This window comes from Brassica oleracea, chromosome C6 (assembly GCF_000695525.1).
Source record: "Brassica oleracea var. oleracea cultivar TO1000 chromosome C6, BOL, whole genome shotgun sequence".
Lineage (NCBI taxonomy): Eukaryota > Viridiplantae > Streptophyta > Magnoliopsida > Brassicales > Brassicaceae > Brassica > Brassica oleracea.
Genome location: NC_027753.1, coordinates 20,274,203 through 20,292,782, shown reverse-complemented (window position 1 = coordinate 20,292,782; position 18,580 = coordinate 20,274,203). Strand labels below are relative to the sequence as shown.

The 18,580-nt window shown below is 36.4% G+C and overlaps 2 protein-coding genes and 1 pseudogene across 3 annotated transcripts; 1 reads left to right on the top strand and 2 right to left on the bottom strand.

The window, feature by feature from the left end:
* The first annotated feature begins 7,882 nt into the window (after positions 1-7,882).
* On the top strand, positions 7,883-10,111 carry LOC106298534 (annotated as a pseudogene).
* A 46-nt stretch (positions 10,112-10,157) lies between these two features.
* On the bottom strand, positions 10,158-11,119 carry LOC106298535 (protein LURP-one-related 14-like). Of its 2 annotated transcripts, none has more exons than XM_013734671.1 (3): positions 10,716-11,119; positions 10,405-10,641; positions 10,158-10,305 (listed from the first exon to the last, which is right to left on the bottom strand). In XM_013734671.1, the coding sequence occupies exons 1-3, from the start codon at positions 10,968-10,970 to the stop codon at positions 10,171-10,173; spliced, it is 627 nt and encodes a 208-aa protein (XP_013590125.1). In that variant the 5' UTR covers positions 10,971-11,119; the 3' UTR covers positions 10,158-10,170. The 2 variants fall into 2 exon arrangements, with proteins under 2 accessions (XP_013590125.1, XP_013590126.1); XM_013734672.1 differs by having other exon boundaries at positions 10,411-10,641.
* A 3,903-nt stretch (positions 11,120-15,022) lies between these two features.
* Positions 15,023-18,078, bottom strand: LOC106300595 (protein RETICULATA-RELATED 6). The gene is made up of 5 exons (XM_013736773.1): positions 17,336-18,078; positions 17,135-17,264; positions 15,662-16,849; positions 15,461-15,574; positions 15,023-15,376 (listed from the first exon to the last, which is right to left on the bottom strand). Exons 1-5 carry the CDS (start codon positions 17,983-17,985, stop codon positions 15,230-15,232), a joined length of 2,229 nt encoding a protein of 742 aa, XP_013592227.1. The 5' UTR covers positions 17,986-18,078; the 3' UTR covers positions 15,023-15,229.
* Positions 18,079-18,580: the final 502 nt, after the last annotated feature.

The following is an 18,580-nucleotide window of genomic DNA, read 5'->3' as shown; positions in this document are numbered from 1 at the left end:
TATTTTTTTTTGTTATAATAAGTTACAAATGATCATAAAATATAACGTGTATGAATTTTTATTTAATAAATATTCAAACTAAATAATATATATATTTATATATATATATATACTAATGATTTAAAGCAACAAGATTGGCTGATCAATTTAGTTGTCCAGTTGAAATCTTTCAAAAGTACGTGAAAGACTAAAGTCAAAGTAAATATGGATTTAGAATAGTAGTTATATTTTACTAACCAAAATACCGAAAAACCCCGAACCGAATCGAAACCAACCCGATATCTGGATTGAACACCCCTAATCCAAATGAAGCCAAACTATTGTTTCATTCTCCAAAATATAATAAAAATAATAACTTAATTCCGCGCAAGGCGCGGGTCTTATCCTAGTTTTATATATTATTGTTGATCTATTTAAATTTCCGATGTGGGATCTCAATACCTTCCAATTGTGAACTGCAAATATTCAATTGCTTCTTCAGAATCTTCCATGTATAGTTAACCGGTTTCAGTTTTAGTGAGAACTGATTCGTATGCTTCTAATCAACATTTATCGTCCTTGTCTCTTTTTAATTGTTCTTGACAACTCATTTCACAGTTCTATATACATTTGTGCGTGTACGTGATTCTTGAGTATATAAGGTTTCAAGAAATGAGGAGAGGACAAAAGTAAAAACGAAGAAGGGAACCGTGAGCTCGTAATGGAGCTGGAGGAAACAAAACTTTAAGATAATTATACATATATATAAATTATTGAAGTAGGAGCATCGAAAGAAGTGAAGGAAGAGGATAAAAGCAAACAGAAGAATGTTGTTGTGATTTTGGAATGCCTCCAAACACTCCTCACGGGGATATTTATGAGTTTCCCTCATCACTCTTATTGATCACTACCCAACATCTAATTGTTGTGTATATATATATATATATATATATATGCTTTTATATGATATAAATATTACAATACGTATATGAACCTTATATATGTGCATGCAGACATAAAACATACATGTCATTTTTAACGAGCACCGATGCAATATGACAAATCTATTACCTTTACCTTTTCACTTTTTAATTATAAGATATTACCAAGGCCTGCTCTAAGATTTTGAAGATTATAGACAATTTAATCAGAGGATATAATTTCTTTTGACAAATTTGAGAATTATTTATATATATAATTTTTTCTAGAAATTTTGAAGGTAATAGATCAAATACTTCACCAGCCTATACTCAGAGTCGGCCCTCAATACTACCAAGACCATATAATTACAATGTAATAATTTATTGTCACGCTGAATAATGCAAGCAAAACTCAATTGGTACTACAACGTCGACTGAAAAAACTTCTTAAATTTGAATATACTTGAGGAAAGCAGGGAAGATATCATATCTATTTACACAAAATTTTCTTGATTACTACACATGCCGGTTTAAAAACATTCAAAAAGTACATGAGGCATATGTTTATGTAATCGCGTCTATGTTATAAAAATGTAATGAGTGGAGAATATGGAATTATCTATTTAATCCACAAGAACATATAAAAGTACCCATCAATTCACATGTGTGCCGATAAATCATCGTCACAAAATAACACTCTGCAATATAGACAAACCCTTTCTTATGACGTATAGCCTACTCATACATATCCTACTATTTCTCATATTCTTCTACTTTTACAGTCTGCTTTCTGTCTTTTTAATTAAAAAGATAGATTTGTAGGATTTTAATTGCTCGGATTTGCCAAAGCGTGACTTTTACTTCGGGAAGTACATTCATATTCACATGCACAATTTGACAATTTAAGAAAGTTAAAAACCCTTTTAATCTTTAAAGCTGAGAAATAAACGTTTTCGTTGCCCATAGAGGGTTATAGTAGAAAGAAAGGGACGTGAGCAAGAGAGTTTGGACATCAAAATTTCACATGCAAAGGAGATGTTGTCTCTTCCAATATATTAGTACTGATGCGTATTAATCGTGTCATGGACTTGTGTCCACTCATTTTTATAAATATGTATGTAATAAAAGAAAATATATGTCATTTCTTCTTCTTCTTCTTCCATTACATTATGTATGTAATAAAAAAGAAAAAAAAAAATATAAAAATGTTAGAAGGTCTCGTGTTTGTGACAGCTATATTTCCTTTGTCTTCTCTCCAAAGGTATTGTATTCCCTTGTCCGAATCAAATACCATTTCATGACACCTAAATGCACATATTTATAATATTATGAATTTAACAAAAGCTGAAAAAAACCCAACATTTTGCGTATAGGATACTAGATTAACCCAGACTTTTTCTTGGGTTCACTCCCTAGGGTGAACCTAAAGGTTCACCAACCAATAGAAAGTTGTCATTTTAGATCTAGTATCTTTTAATTAAAGAAACAAAATAATTTGCCAAATTATATTATACTTTTAAAATAAAAATAAAAAATTAAATAAATAAAAATAACAATAGTTCTAAAAAAATATTATTAAAAAAAAATATTTATTTTTAAGATTTAGAGTTTAATGTTTAAGATTTATAATTTAGAATTTATCCAAATGTTTAGTGTTTTTCCAAGGGTTTAGGGTTTACCTAAGGGTTTAGGGTTTACCCAAGGGTCTAAGGTTTTCCCAAGGGTTTAGGGTTTAGGATTAGAGTTTAGGGTTTAGTGTTTTATTGACAACATGTTTAGTGTTTTTTCAAGGGTTTGGGGGTTTATCCAAGGATTTAGGGTTTACCCAAGGATTTAGGGTTTGGGATTTGAGTTTAGGGTTTAGTATTAGAGTTTAGGGTTTAGTGTTTTATTGACAACATGTTTAGTGTTTTTTCAAGGGTTTGGGGGTTTATCCAAGGATTTAGGGTTTACCCAAGGATTTAGGGTTTGGGATTTGAGTTTAGGGTTTAGTATTAGAGTTTAGGGTTTAGTGTTTTATTGACAACATGTTTAGTGTTTTTTCAAGGGTTTGGGGGTTTATCCAAGGATTTAGGGTTTACCCAAGGATTTAGGGTTTGGGATTTGAGTTTAGGGTTTAGTATTAGAGTTTAGGGTTTAGTGTTTTATTGACAACATGTTTAGTGTTTTTTCAAGGGTTTGGGGGTTTATCCAAGGATTTAGGGTTTACCCAAGGATTTAGGGTTTGGGATTTGAGTTTAGGGTTTAGTATTAGAGTTTAGGGTTTAGTGTTTTGTTGATAACATTTTTTTTTTGAATTCGTTTTTTATATATTATTTTTATTTATTTTTAAATTTTATTTTGAAAAAATAATATAATTTGTAAGTTATTTGGTTTCTTTAATTAAAAGATACTAGATTTAAAATGACAATTTTCTATTGGTTGGTGAACCTAAAGGTTCACTCTAGGGGGTGAACCCAAGAATAACTCATTAACCCATATCCACGTGATAAGAAACCATCAGACGTGTTCCACTGTTTTTGGGAAATGGTTTCGTGTCATGCTTAATTGTAGATCTTGATTCTTAACTATGAAACTGAGCAACTCAGTTCAATAGAACTTTTTACTGAAAAGTAATGTAGTTTGGAATTATAATACGACATTCTTTCTATCATTTACGGCTTTAATCCACATATACAGATATTCCCGGCACGATGCATCGTCCATGTTTAAGGTAGATGAGATTTCAACCTAAAACTAATAGATGATAAGTAGATTGGTCCGTCTATTTTATATATCACTAAAGATTCTTTTCAACTACCGATGTGGAGACTTAATCTCTAATACGTATTCCGAGATGATGGTTTTTTGAGCGTCAATCTTGGAATGTTCGGACAAAGAACACTGAAGTCAGTCGCTAGGCATTCTGCTTTCAAATGGATGTGTTCTTCCGGTGTGTGAAATGGACCTGGAGTGCTTATTGTGGAGTTTTTGCTGCTTTCAGACCGTTTTGTATAGGTCTTTTGCGTGTGGCTCCTTGGTGGATTCACGTCCGAATAAATGTTTGGTCGAGTTGATGCGGGTGCTTGGCCTCTTAGTGCTTGGCTCCTTGGTGACTTTCTGTTCGTGTTGGCGGATATTCAGGAAGTCTTCCGCTCTTTAAGAGCGGCTCATCCGGGAGGCCATAATTATCGGGTTCTGACTTTCGTTGTAATTGTGACTCCTTTTTTTGCGGCAAGCGGTGAGTGCGTATTAGTTGAGGCCTCTTGATATTGGTTTCTGCCTGACACAATGTTACATCTTAGACTAGATCGAGTTAATGTTTAGGTTTTATTTTTCTTTCCTCTGCTTTTTTTTGCCATTGTACTTTTGTCAAAAACCTTGAAAATTAAAAATAATTTCTTTACATTTTTATAAAAGAAATAAACATTGAAAACATATCCTTACACGGATGTACAAAAACGATACCCATTCCATCTGTGCCACTCTCTTCCAAGTGACAAAAAAATTATCTAGAGAATTAGGTCACAGGGCAGCTTTGAGCTATATCAAACAATGTCACTCTTTTTTTAAAAAAAAATATTTTTTTCCAGATAGCATATATACAAATAATAGAGAAGTGAAGAAAATATCTGATTAGGTTTTGTAGTATTCTCACAGCTAATTTTGAGTTTTTAACTAATCAGCTTACAACTTCTTTTTAAAATAATTAGTTTAAATTGGAAAAATGATTGTTGACTACATAACATATTGGCCATTACATGGCTAACTATGCAAACTAAACTAATGTATATCTAACTACACGAAGTATTATGTATGGCAACATCCCTCAACTTAACGATGTTATGTAGTTAACATCATAAGATTAATTTTATTCATCCAAAATTAATGTGGATGTCAGAGACCGTTTAAAGCTTATGTTTTTATCAATTAAAATATGATGTACCTGACGGGAATTTAACTAAATATGAAAGTTATATAAGATATTATTTAATTTTGGTTTTTAATTATTTTAATCTGTTTTGTTATTAACTCTTAATAAAATTTCTTTAATTCGTTTGATTAACTATGTGATATATACTTATTTGATCAATTTTTTATTATAAAACTTATTTCATGTCAATTTAGCAACTTTAATTAACATTTTATTTTTTAATATAAATTAAATTAAATTAATGGTTTATTTTATTTATATTTTCATAAACAAAAATTGCATCATTTAAAAATGTATCAAATAAATATATTTCACACAATTAATCAAACAAATTACAGAAATTTTATTAAAATTTCATAAGAAAACAGATTAAAATAATTAAAAAACAAAATTACATAATATCTTATATAACTTTCATATTTGATATAAATAAAATTAATAAAATTATATATTTTTCAAATACACTAAAATAAAAATGTTACAACACTACTTATAAAAAATGTTAAAACATATTGATTTTGTAAATTAGATTTTGTTAAAAAAATATTTTTACGCTTTTAAAACGTGGGTTGAAATATCATTTAGTTAAATTACGTTAGGGTCGGTCATATTTTAATTGGTGAAACGAGATATTTAAACGATTTCTGATATCTACTTCAGTTTTTGGATGAACGAAACTAAACACGTGATGTTAACTACATAACATCATTAAGATGTTGTTATGCATAACTTACACTTTGCGTAGCTATGTATACGTTAGTTTAGTTTGCATGGTTAGCCATGTGATGACCAATATTTCATGTAGTCAGCAATCATTTTCCCTTTATTATTCTATAAATATACTTCTGAATTACTCAAAATTTATGATAATATGTGTCTAAGTTCTTCTAGATTAAAATAATAATAATATCACCCTTGGAGAGATACATGATTTTACATAATGGCTTCGGGAAATTTGCAGAATCGAATTACTTTCCTTCTTAATTTTTACGATGAGAGCCAATGTTAAAAATGGGAGTAAAACAGTAAACAAACACACAGTTATAGTAACGCGTGTAACAACGAAGGTGGTGGAGGAAAATATTTTGGTATCCCTGAGCAATTTGGAAGGAAGAAGACTGAGATACAGAAGTATGTCATTGAAAAAGTCAAAGCAAAAACACAAGGATGGCAAAATAAATTTCTAGCTCCAGGTGGTAAAGAAGTACTCATCAAATCTGTGGCCTCGAGACACCAGTATACCCTATGAATATGTTCAAATTGCCAAAGAGTGTTTGTGATGATATTAATAATATCTTGGCAAAATTCTGGTGGAGAAAGGATGATGGCAGCAAAGGAATGCATTGGTTTGCTTGGAATAGAATGAGTTTACCAAAAAAAGGAGGAGGAATGAGATTCAGAGATATTGAAAAATTCAATGATGCTTTACTTGGGAAGCAAGTTTGGCGTATCCTAACCAAACCAAACAGCTTGATGGCTCGTGTTCTAAAAGGGAGGTATTTCCCATCATCTTCTATTCTTACAGCACGAGAAACAAAACAGAGCTCCTATATTTGGAAATCATTACTACACGGAAGAGATTTAATAACAAAAGGAGTTTGTTTTGTTATTGGAAGTGGCAACGTGATTGATACTTGGAATGATCTTTGGTTACCAACTACACCCCCTAGGCCACCGGCACCATTATCTGATCAATCTGGAAACAGTTAGGTCTCAGATTTTATATGTCAAGGTCAAATGGAATGGAATGAGGAACTAGTTCGCAATACAATGACCCATGATGATGCTGAAGAAATACTTTCTATTAAGTTGTGTTCATCATATGAAGTTGATCAACTAGTCTGGCACTACAACAAGACGGGGGATTATACCGTCAAATCAGGATACTGGCTTGCTACACATACTCCGAGTAATCACCACATCACTCCGCCACCAAGTGATATACAACTCAAACAACTCATCTGGAACCTCCCTACGGCACCAAAAATAAAACATTTCCTTTGGAAGATGATCACTTTATCCCTACCTCTTGGGAGGAATCTTCAACGGTGCCATGTAACAAGTTCTGTGAAATGCCCTTACTGCGATCAGGAAGAAACAGCGGAACATCTTTTCTTCGATTGTAGCTATGCTCAAAACATCTGGAGAGCATCGGGTTATTCAAACAGTGGTTCGCTTCAGTCGCAAGGCACGCAAGAAAATAAATTAGGACTCCTACTCCATCAAGACTCTACAATACCAAACCAACTCAAACAATTACCTTGGTGGATACTCTGGTGCATATGGAAATGTAGAAACAAAACGGTGTTCCAACAGAAGTTAACTCATTTGCGACATTCTCTTCAAGCCGCATACTATGATACAAAAGAATGGCTAAAAGCACAACAATATCTTGATGCAGATCAGATAGGATAACCGCAAAGGACATCAACTCACCAACGAAATAACTGGACGAGACCTGATCCGGGATTGGTTAAGTGCAATTATGATGGATCATTGTACAACATAAACACACCAGTACAAGCTGGATGGCTGGTTAGAGATAGCATGGGTCTCTTTAAGGGAGCAGGACAATTCAAGACGAAAGCCACATAATGCCCTGGAGAGTGAACTACAAGCTTTACTTGGTGCTATGATGGTTTGTTGGAGCCAAGGATACACAAAAGTTATCTTTGAAGGAGACAATGCAAATGTCATTAATCTGGCTACAAGGAAAATGAAAAATATCGATGTCTTAAATTGGCTACGCGATATATGGGAATGGGAGCAAAAGTTCGATATCATACAACACATTTGGAAAAACTGGGGATCTAACTCATGTGCTGACTTGCTGGCAAACAACAAATACCAGGCCGAGAAGAATACATATATCATGCTTTTGTTCCGAATTTAATAAGAGATGCTATAACTATTGACTATTTCGATCATTAATAAAATCAGAATTTCGTGGAAAAAAAACAAATAATAACGCGTGTAACTAAGTTGGGCTTTACAAAACTAAAGCCCATATTCGGCCCACCTATATGAGTTGAAAAATCTTTTCTGCGAAAATCCGTCGAAGCAAATTCAATCGAAGACGAAACATTCGAAGAAGAATCGAAAGCAAAACCATCGGAGTTAATTTCAATAGAGAGTTAGGGGCATGGGTGATCATCTGGGGAGAGAGGAGGAATTCGAGAAGAAAGCAGAGAAGAAGCTGAACGGATGGGGAATCTTCGGATCTAAGTACGAAGACGCTGCCGATCTCCTCGAGAAAGCTGCCAATTCCTATAAACTCGCCAAATCATGTAAAGTTTTCCTTTTTCTTTCTGGGTTTCTCAGAAAAAGATATGATTTGATATTAGGTTACTTTGATCCATTAGAGTTACTCATTGGGTCTAGCTAGACCTGTTTGATTGATATTAAAACGTATTATCTTGTTGATGTGTTCAGTATATGATTGTTTCAGGGGATCAAGCTGGAAAGGCTTATCTTAAACTTGCTGATTGTCACTTAAAGGTAAGTGCTCTTGTCCTAAGAGCATGATGCTTGATGAATGTGTTGAACTATTATGTAGTAATAATGTATATGATAGCATTTCTGTCTATTTGCAGTCGGACAGCAAACATGATGCTGCTAATGCCTATGCTGAAGCTGCTAAATACTACAAGAAAGTTGACACTAATGGTATGTAAAGAGATCACTAGAATATTTATATCCTAGAGATGATATTTTGTTAATTGACATGTCAGTGATACATTAGTAGTGGTTATCAACTTTTCTTTTGTGTGTTTTGTACTTTTCGCTATACATGTGTATCGTTGTCTTAACATAGCCATGATCTTGTATGCACTATGCAGAGGCTGCATCTTGTTTAGAACGAGCAGTGAATATATTCTGCGAGATAGGAAGGCTTAACATGGCAGCGAGGTACTATAAGGTACCATTTAGTCTCCTTTGAGCAAAATAAAATATTACGCTCTTTAAATACTCTCTTCATTGCTCTTTTTTTTTTTTACTTTTATGTATATTGGATCCAATGGATATGTTTTCCGTACACTTCAGTAAGATTGGTGCGGATTGTTTTCTGTAATTGGTTTTGTACATTATGGTTTACAGGAAATTGCTGAGTATTATGAAGCCAGAAGATCGATCAGGCTATTGTTTACTATGAAAAGGCAGCTGAGTTCTTTCAGAATGAAGAAGTAACCACTTCTGCAAACCAGTGCAATCTAAAGGTGGCACAATATGCTTCCCAGTTGGAGCAGTAAGATTTATATAAATCTTCCCTTTGTTTTTGCTTTCTCGTCCTTTGGTATTGACATACTTACAGTACTCAGCTGAATCCGTACATTGTTTGTATTCATGATGTTGTTCACTATGCACGGGCAGCAATTGTAGCTTTTTATTTACTTTCGTTTGGATGGATTGATTGATTGATAAGGGCTTGGTGTATTTTTGACAGGTATGAGAAGGCAATCAAGATTTATGAAGATATAGCACGCCATTCCCTGGGGAATAACTTGCTTAAGTATGGAGTTAAGGGCCATCTTCTCAATGCTGGCATGTGTCACCTTTGCAAAGCTGATGTTGTTTCCATCACCAATGCTCTGGAGAAATATCAGGTTCGTTAACATCAGCATTCGTGCGTTGTCCTGTCCTTTCAGGATCTGTGACTTGATTTCTAACTTCTACTTTTCTGCAGGATCTGGATCCAACTTTTACAAGAACACGAGAATGCAAGTTCTTATCTGTAAGGCTTAAAAACTGAGTTTTGTAGTGATTATGAGAGTGTAGCTTAGCGTAATGTATGCTAAATCAAGTGTTTTTAATTCCCATGGATAGGATCTTGCTGCTGCTATCGATGAAGAAGACATCGCAAAGTTCACAGACGTTGTCAAGGAATTTGATAGCATGACGCCTCTGGTATGGGCTCATTGCATACCAACAAAGTTTGAAAAAGAATGTCCTTTAAAACCTTTTGTCTGAATCTTTATCATGGTTAAATGGTGTTGTTGCCAGGATTCATGGAAGACAACTATGTTGTTGAGGGTGAAGGAGAAGCTGAAGGCAAAGGAGCTTGAGGAGGATGATCTTACCTAAACATACCCTCTCTATCCATCCGGGAGCTTTTCTTATTAATCGTTGCTGGTGTGTATCTTCATTTGTGTTCATGTCACTTCATGTTCCACTCTTGGTTGATTTTATTGTGTCTGGTTATGAGTTTCTAAAGAGGTTTGGTCAAAAAATTGGTTTGTTTGATATCAAAAGACTACATTTGTTCTGCTTCTCATTACTTCTATGGAGATTTTCTTCGATTTATTTACATATAATAATTAATAAGAGTGTTCGTTCAGGCAATATAATATAGTAAGCTGGTTAACACAAGTTCTCAATGTCATCGACCATAACAAGCAAAGCAATGATAAAAGCATAATCCACTTCTGGATTTACACTAACACTAAAGTTGTATTTCCCTTTGCAGTAACTTCCCCACGTAAACTTATGCGTAACCTGCAACCATCCCCACAACAACAAAAAGATTTCAATTCTTCACCAATGTCTTCTAACAAAAGAGAGATTAATTAAGAGATGTGTCTTAGTCTTTTTTACCCCTACCCCGGCGATGAGAGCATCAGATTTGAAAACTTTGAATGAGATATTTGAGTATCCACCAGAAGCATGAAAATCACAAGTACTGCTCTTCTTGATGTTACTGTTCTCAGCCAAGAAAACATCCACAGATGTTTTCAACGACATGGCTGAAGATTGTTGTACCGTGAACAGCAAGTCTTCTTTATCTTTGCTCTCTCCTCCATGCACTTCCCATTTCCTCTTCCACCTAATCCCCTGTACACATACATACACAATCTCAAGATAATACAATCTTAATGGCGGCTCTAAAGATTGAATGTTTTGTAAACCTTTTGGCGCATTGTGAGGACTGTGAAACCAGCTGGATCACGCATAACCCTTTTACGGTTAAACCCCCAAGCTTGTCCATCAATTTGCAGGAGGATATTCCCACTAGGATCAACCACTTGGTAATGATCTTTTGAGAAATTTATAACTTTCCTCTTCACCATTAGTTCCATTGGGTATGGATTACAGAATTGGTCGCCTACTACGCTTATGGGAGGATCTCCTACTTGCCATTCTGTTTTCTTGTTCTTTGGCATTGATTCTATATTTGAATAAACTCGAGAAAGAAGAAGAAGGTTGCAAAAGATTATGAAAGGCTCTTTGCTTTAGAGCCCTTGATAATCCTCTCCTTATGATGATAATTTGTCAAGAACAGTTTTCACATTTTCTTTTGAAATATATCAACTAGAAAACACATTTTGCAACTTTTCAAAATTGGTGTTGTTACTTTCTCTGGTTATGAAATCAGAGTTTTATTCTTAACCCTATATTGTAAAACCCAAAAATAAACTAATTCTTTAAATATAGAAACAAAATAACTAAGCAATCTGCTATTTCGAGGTTCAATCAGATTCCCAGGACACAAAACCGGATGAAGACTTCCTTGCCAAGACTGCTATAGCTTTCCATATAGAGTTGATTTTTGTTGGTTGTTCTATTCTGATAATTTTCATACCAGCTCAAGCATGAATATATAGAATAATTTTTTGATGTCACGATAAAAACTATTTGATTAACTTCAGAAAAAAAACAAGAAAGTCATGGTTATTTCAATCACAAAATATGAAAGATTCTAACTTTAATCATACAAACCTCACATGTTTTGTAAGTTAAAAGCAGCTAAGGTAACAAAACATCCAATCAACCAATAAAGGAGACGAGCCCCAATAATACATAAAGAGGAAGACACAGATAAAAAGTCAAAAAGTAAAATAAAATTACTTATGATATCAACTATTTTCCACGTAACCGAGAATCATAGTACATTTTGTCTTCCAAAATCTATAATATAATAGTTTCAGTTTCTCTTCCCCTAAGTTGTCCACGTCGACAGTATGGGTCATGCGTATTCTATTGTTTCACAAGTGGGCTTTGTGTGTGGTTTGTTTTTATTCGGATTTTTTCACATGTTATTGGTTGGACCCGTAGCTATCTTCGTTGACGACTGCTAAGGTTTCATTTTTCTTCGAGATTGTTCTTCGACGAAGAGACGCTTCCTCGTCCGACGATATCAATTTCATAACTCATCTCATTGACACACACTTTCACTGCCGCTGAAACGATTTGGCTTCTTCTAACGCTTCTCCAGTCTCCATTATATAGCAGCTTCTAAGGTTAGCTCTCGCTTGCTCTTACCTTTTCTCCTCTACTTTTTCTCTTTGCTTAACTCTGTAATGTCCGTTCCGAAAATGACTTCTGCAGTTTCTCCAGTCGCTAATGTCGTCGTCGCCCACTTCACTTTCAACTCTCTTCGCCTCGGAAGAACTTCTTAGTTCGTTGTTGGTCGTCTCATCCGCTTTTGGGATTCAGGTAACATTAAGAAGAATGGGGAATTCATGGGGATCACGATTATCCTCCTCTATGAATTGGTACTGACTGTTGTATTATAGATCTGCTAGCTTTTCGTTTTTTAATTGATTAAAAAGTTGTAATATATGACTTTTTAATTTTCTTGCAGGACTCGGTTATTCATGGGTTCATTCCCGCTAATCGGGCGAGTCACTACCGTCCTGATTTGAAATCCGGTTCTATACTGAAAGTGGATCGTTTTGAAGTTGCAAGGTGCGCTCACATGTACAAGATCACGGAGCATCAGTTCGTGATCTGTTTCATCCCTTCCACGCGTATCTGCGAGGTCCTGACGGACGCTCCTCTAATCAACTCTGAAAAATTCATGGTGCGGCGTTACGACCACCTTCACATTCTTTCGAACACGGATCTAGAGCTTCCAGGTGTGTTTATTTCTCTCCTGACATTTTAATCTCATCATGTTCTATTGTCCCTAACGTATCTTTCGTCTTGCAGTTATCTTGGGTGAGATACGCTCTGTCCAGGGGTCCGATCTCAGGAACGATGCAGCAACAACCAGAGTTGTGGTCCGCCTCTTAATCGAACCATAAATATTAATTTACTTTCGAACCATAATGTCATAGGTTCTCTCATACTTAATTGAACAAAGAAATTATTAAGAAAATGTTATGAAAACATTATATAAAAAGAGAGGATTCAATCATACAAAATAATTGAATGCATTACCTGTTGAACGTTTCTTTCTCGGTGTTTAAGGACAAAAATACATTTTTAGTCAACCCCGCCAAATTAAAGAGTATATGCGTTTCATGGTTCATAGACACAACAGTCCATAGACAAAAATCAAGAAACATTCTACATCTTGTCTTCCATGATAGAGTCATCAATTTCATAGGTTAGTTTATACTTAAAAGATCAAAGAAAATATTACATAAAAATAGAGAGTAGTGGATTTTTATTGGCATTCACATAAGGATAAAATATTTGAACACATGAAAAATTGTACTAAGATCGTACTTCTTCTTGTTATCAAGTTGATTCAAGAAGATTTTGGAAGTAATAGTTGCTTTTTAGTGAAAAATAAAATGAATTAGTTAAAAATAGATATTTGGAGAAAAATCTTATATGTAAAACTATTACCAATACCATATGAACACATTGTTACCATATACATGTTTATAAATTTGATTTCTTGGGTCAACACTTGACAATGCTAATGCACCTAAACCAAATTTGATAGTTATGATTTCTTTTGTTGCGGTGACGTGTAATATCGTTAACAAACCCAATATTGATGGTGTTACATAGATTTATTATGTATGCATGTGTTATAGTCAAGCTTGGATTCTTTTACCCATAACATTTTTATTATTGATATGCACTTTTAATGTCGTTTGACATAAGGAAGGCTCAAGCTAACAAAAGAAGCGAACAAAAGAATTGATCGGAGATATTAACTTCAGAGAGAGAAGTTAGATCTACTTCGGGGACCGGCGTTTGGCCGGCGCGTGAGCGTCCGTGCCGGCGCCAGAGTCCTTTCTTGTTCGTTTTAGTGGCTCTCCTTCGCTCCTTCTTTGTCGTTCTGTCAACGACCGCCTTGTCCGAGCTCTGGTACCGCTATCATCCCTAACGGTGGCTCGGTTTTGGAGTAACGACGCGTTCGTCTGGAGGTCCCAGGTGGAGAGGGAGCGGCTTGCATGTTTAGATGTGGTGTTTTCCGGGAGGTGGAGGCTTACTCAGATCCACCGTCCCTGGCTCTAGTTTCCGGGAAGGGAGTCTCCTTCAGATTCGCCTTCGCCGGCTTTTGGTTACGGAGAGCGGAGGCTAGCAAAGCTCCGCGCTGTCACTTAGGAACCCGGTGTTCGTTTGGGTTAAGGTTACTAGGTTCGATTTGTGTCAAGTTCGGCGTGGTTGTCGTCAAGGTGGGGTTGGGTTACTGCGGATGAGATCTCGGTAGACGATGAAGCTCTCCGGCGAGGTGACGAATTTCAAGGAAAGAAAGCGATGGTTCTCGGTTCGAGTGTCTAGGGTTTGAAGTGTTTTAAAGTCAGAGGAGATCTCGAGGTTCGTTGGAACTCTCCGGCGTGATGACAGTGCGGTGAAGAACGGCTATGGGTTCGTTGGAGGCTTGTCGATTACTGAGCTCCGACGAACGAGGATTTCGATGGTGTTGTTCCGGCGGTGTAGAGGCGGAGGCAGTTAAGTTGAGGTGGTTACGACGCGTGACGCGTTAATGGAGTAGATCTCTCCACGTGTCGAGCCAGCCTCCTCGACACACTATCCGACTGGGTCGTGCGGCTTCTGAGTTTGGGCCGAGGGTCCGTTTAGCTTTTTCATTTAGCCTGTAATCTTTTGGGCTTATAGCCGTTTTTTGTTGTAATCGGGTTTCACCCATTTACTGGGCCTGACTCATTTATCTAATTTAAAAAAACTTTGACGGAAAAAAAAAAAGACATAAGGAAGGCTCTTCTACTGCTGCAAGTACAAGACAAAAGAATCTGTCTTACAACTTCTTTATGTTCACGTGCTTATCAAAGGTGAATATGCATATAAATATAATTGGAATACATATCAATTTTTTGTATAATGTACTTTCGACAAGGAACATTCATAGACCTATAAAAGCTGAGTCCACAATCTATTATACTAGAAATATAACGAGAATAGGTAGCAAAATTTGATTTCGAACTCACAGCATTTTTCAGGTAAGACTGTAAGAGTCAGTTAGACTATGTAATGAATTCTTGAAGATGAGATATCATCTCCTACTCTGCCCAAGAAGTTTTCAGCTAAAGACTCTTGCAGTGTCCCATCATCCTAGACAAATATGATTATTTAAATACAAAAAAATACTATATTGATACCATCATTATCTCCAAGAAAAACATCAAAGGTAAAAACTGTGAAACTATGCTCATTTCAACCATCTAAAGCTTTTGGATAAAACAACTATACATTGATAGCTAGTGAGATTGCCTCACCGGTATCATTGGTTATCAAGCTTGTCAACATTCTCCTCTTCAGTAGCATTGCACTCCACCGTAGTTTCTTCCAAAGCCTCAGGAACATCCTTAGAGGCTGGTGTGCTTTTCTGAGATTGCAGACCCGTAGAACGAGCAAGATCAATCCATTGCTGCAAACACTTTTAATGAAAAGTTAGAATCAAGATTATCAAGAAAAGCAAGAAGAAACCAAATTACAGACATGTAACTCTGACCTGTGTTCCAAAATATGAGTTAAGTGTCCTGACAACAAATGAAATTGTATTCACTAGTAAAGGTTGCGAAGAAAGCTCATCAGATATGCGATGCTCTATTAATCCAGCTATTATCTGCATTTAAAGACACTTTGATGTTAAGAGGCATAAATTGAAGACAAAGAACCATCACGGTCATGCAGCATGGAACATCATTCATACCTGGTAACGAAGGTTTGCAGATGTTCCCAAGAAACCTCCATAAACCATTGCTGTCTTTAGAAGAGGAGATCTCTTAGGTTTCTGAACAACAACCAACTCTGGTTTAACAAACTTTCGAACACCATTCAACGCATTTGAAGCTCCCACAGCTGCAAAACTGGAAACGACTCCAACACCAGCAAGCTTCAAGCCACCAACAATAACTGCAGCGACTCTAAGATTCAAGTTCCACTCTCTTCCAGCAAGACTTTTCTGAAATGCATTATCAGGTATGGATCCTAGGAGGCCTCTCAGAGCTTCTATGCTGTCTGGTCCATTGGTCTCATCAGCATATGAAAGAAAAGACAAAGTTGGTGCAGGAAGCCAAACCGTGAAGAAATCAACAACTGATCCTCTCACTGTGTCTGTTATAACATAGTCTAGCTCTTCAAAGAAGTTTTCTTTTCGCTTCTCGTATTGTGCTATAAGTGTGGTTGTAATTGATATAGCCTCTTCAATAGCTAACCTGTTAAGAAACTTGGGGTCTGCCAACAACCTTTCTCTGAAACCCTGGAACCGCTGAGCAAGCTCAGAGATGAGAGGATACTGCTCCAAATCAAACAAGTTCTGCAGAACCTCAGGTGACACCAAACCAAGGTCCAGTCCATTTTGAATATCCTGTGGAAGAGCATCTCTCCTCCTACCAGCTGCATTCATCACTCTAGCAATCTCTGCTCGGTCAAAGCAGTTTCTACTACAAGGTCTAGCTGCAGAATACCACAAGAAATCAGCAACTGGAGTTTCGCCTTCTCTTCGCAAGTACTGTCTTTCAGGGTCAAGCAACACAATAACTTGGTTTTTCTTTGGGAACTTCCTCGAGATCCTTGCTGGCAAACCTGTTCCTCTTGAACCATACTCAACATGACTTGCTCCTGTCACCACTAAGAGTAGACCAGTCCCACCTCCATCTGCTACTGCTTGTAGAATAACTTGTGACATTGTGTGGTCTTCCACAACTCTTGCTTGTGCTGAGAGATAAGAGCTTGGTCCAAAGGGAACGATCTGTGTTGGGAGGCTCATGTCGAATGTAGATCTACGTGAAAACGAAGAGAAACCTGAGATGAAACCGGAACCAGCAGGGGGAGTGTATAGTTTGCGCTCAGACTTTGAAAGACCGCGGATACCTTCTGCTTGAACAGTTCTTAAAACCTATATCAGATTAAGTAGAATGATGTCAGCTCTCATCAGAGTCCAAATGCAATATCTATGATAAGGCTTATCATCTTTACAGCTTGAATATGTGCATACTTTAGTTGTAATGGTCAAAACCAGACTCATGCCACTTAGACACTATCAACATGTAATCAACACTAACCAGAGAGATATCAACACTAATCAAAAACAGCATTGCATTACATCTAAAGGCCAGTAGAGAAGCATGTAACTATAATGAAACCAAGCAGGATGATTTAAAGACTTTTCGTAAGACTATACCTTGAGAGGAGTGCCACAAGCAATGAGTCTAACAGCGTTATCACGACAGTAAGTTAAAAGGGGTTCATATTCTTGCCAAAGTTGAGCTGGCCAATCTGTCACATAAGACTTCAACGTCTCTCCGTCAATCCTGCCATCAAAAAAGTTGATTCCTTTCAGCACACTAAATAATATTCAAGAACCAAGAGCTGCAATCTCAACCTCTTATCCATGTACTGGTTGAGCTGTTCCTGCAAATCAAGAGGGAATGCTTCTAATGCCACTGAGATTTGACGCTCGCTCTCGAGGCATCTCTTCCTCAAGTTTCTGACGATTTCGAGTTCTACTTCTTTATCGTCTTTGGTAGGGACCTGCTCGGCTTCCCCGAGGTAGACGACCCTTGCGTTCATCAGCTTCTCCCACACCTTCTTCTTGTCTTTCCCCATAGCCATCGGTTCACCGATAGCTGTCGCGTCATAGATTCTTGACGTTATAGTCTCTTCCTTGTTCACTGACGTAGGCGGCGGCGGCGGCGGTGGAGGAGTAACAACCGGAGGAGTTGCTGGTTCCGCAGGAGAAGTCACAGTGGCGGAAGAGTTCTCCTCGGAAGCTAAAGCGAGAGACGGCCTTAGAAACAAGGAAGCAGCGGCGGAGAGGAGTGGCGGCGCGAGGAGAATAGCGCGACGGGAGAAGGCGGTTGAGGAAGGAGGGTCGGAATCAGAGAGAGCAACGATGGATAGAGAATTGTTCTTTCTATTGAGGTTAATCGGGAGATGAAGGCCATGGCGGCGAGGAAGGGAGGAGGAGGAGAGGCAGGGGGAGTGAAGTGATGGTTGAGAAGCGAAGAGATCATTCGTTGCCGTGAGTTTCATTCTCAGACAAGAGTGACCCGTTTGTACACGTCAGCTAGTTACATCGGTCGAACGACGGAACTAATAAGAAGAGCATCTTAACACATTCTGTCATTTTTTTTTTCCTCTGATAATTGGGGAAGATAAGATATAGCCACGTCATTTTCTCATTTTATACAAATTTTTATTTCTTTTTTTTGGTCAATACAAATATTTATTTCTATGGTGCAGAAAATCCATATTTGTTTTGGAGACTTCGAACTAAAAAACCATATGAGTAGTTTACTAACGATTTATTAATTTTTTATCACAAAAAAAAATTGAGTTTCAAATTGGATAAAGTGAATTATGCAGACTAATAAAAAAATAAAAAATTCAACACTTTGTAAATAAAATTGTCGATCGTAAATCAGATATGTAGCCAAACGTCCTCGTGATATATGTAGAATTGTCTTGGTTTGTTATATAGTATAATAATCCAACATTGAAAAATAAACTCTCGAGTGACAAAACACTAATATTTCTCTTACGATATTTACGTTAGTAATATTTTGTTTGTCAATTGGTGTTCTAAGAATACGAAGATTAGACTAAGAAAAAAAAGAATAAATTTGAA

Bases quoted from the DNA above. Each gene is read 5' to 3' on its own strand.
- LOC106298535 (XM_013734671.1), bottom strand. From the start codon at position 10,970: ATGCCAAAGAACAAGAAAACAGAATGGCAAGTAGGAGATCCTCCCATA. The intron at 10,642-10,715 runs GTTTACAAAACA...GTATGTGTACAG, and splicing joins TCCTCACAATGCGCCAAAAG to GGGATTAGGTGGAAGAGGAA. The intron at 10,306-10,404 runs GTAAAAAAGACT...GGATGGTTGCAG, and splicing joins CTCTCATCGCCGGGGTAGGG to GTTACGCATAAGTTTACGTG.
- LOC106300595 (XM_013736773.1), bottom strand. From the start codon at position 17,985: ATGAAACTCACGGCAACGAATGATCTCTTCGCTTCTCAACCATCACTT. The intron at 15,575-15,661 runs GTATGAATGATG...CTTTAAATGCAG, and splicing joins CTGCAAACCTTCGTTACCAG to ATAATAGCTGGATTAATAGA. The intron at 15,377-15,460 runs GTCAGAGTTACA...AAGTGTTTGCAG, and splicing joins ACTCATATTTTGGAACACAG to CAATGGATTGATCTTGCTCG.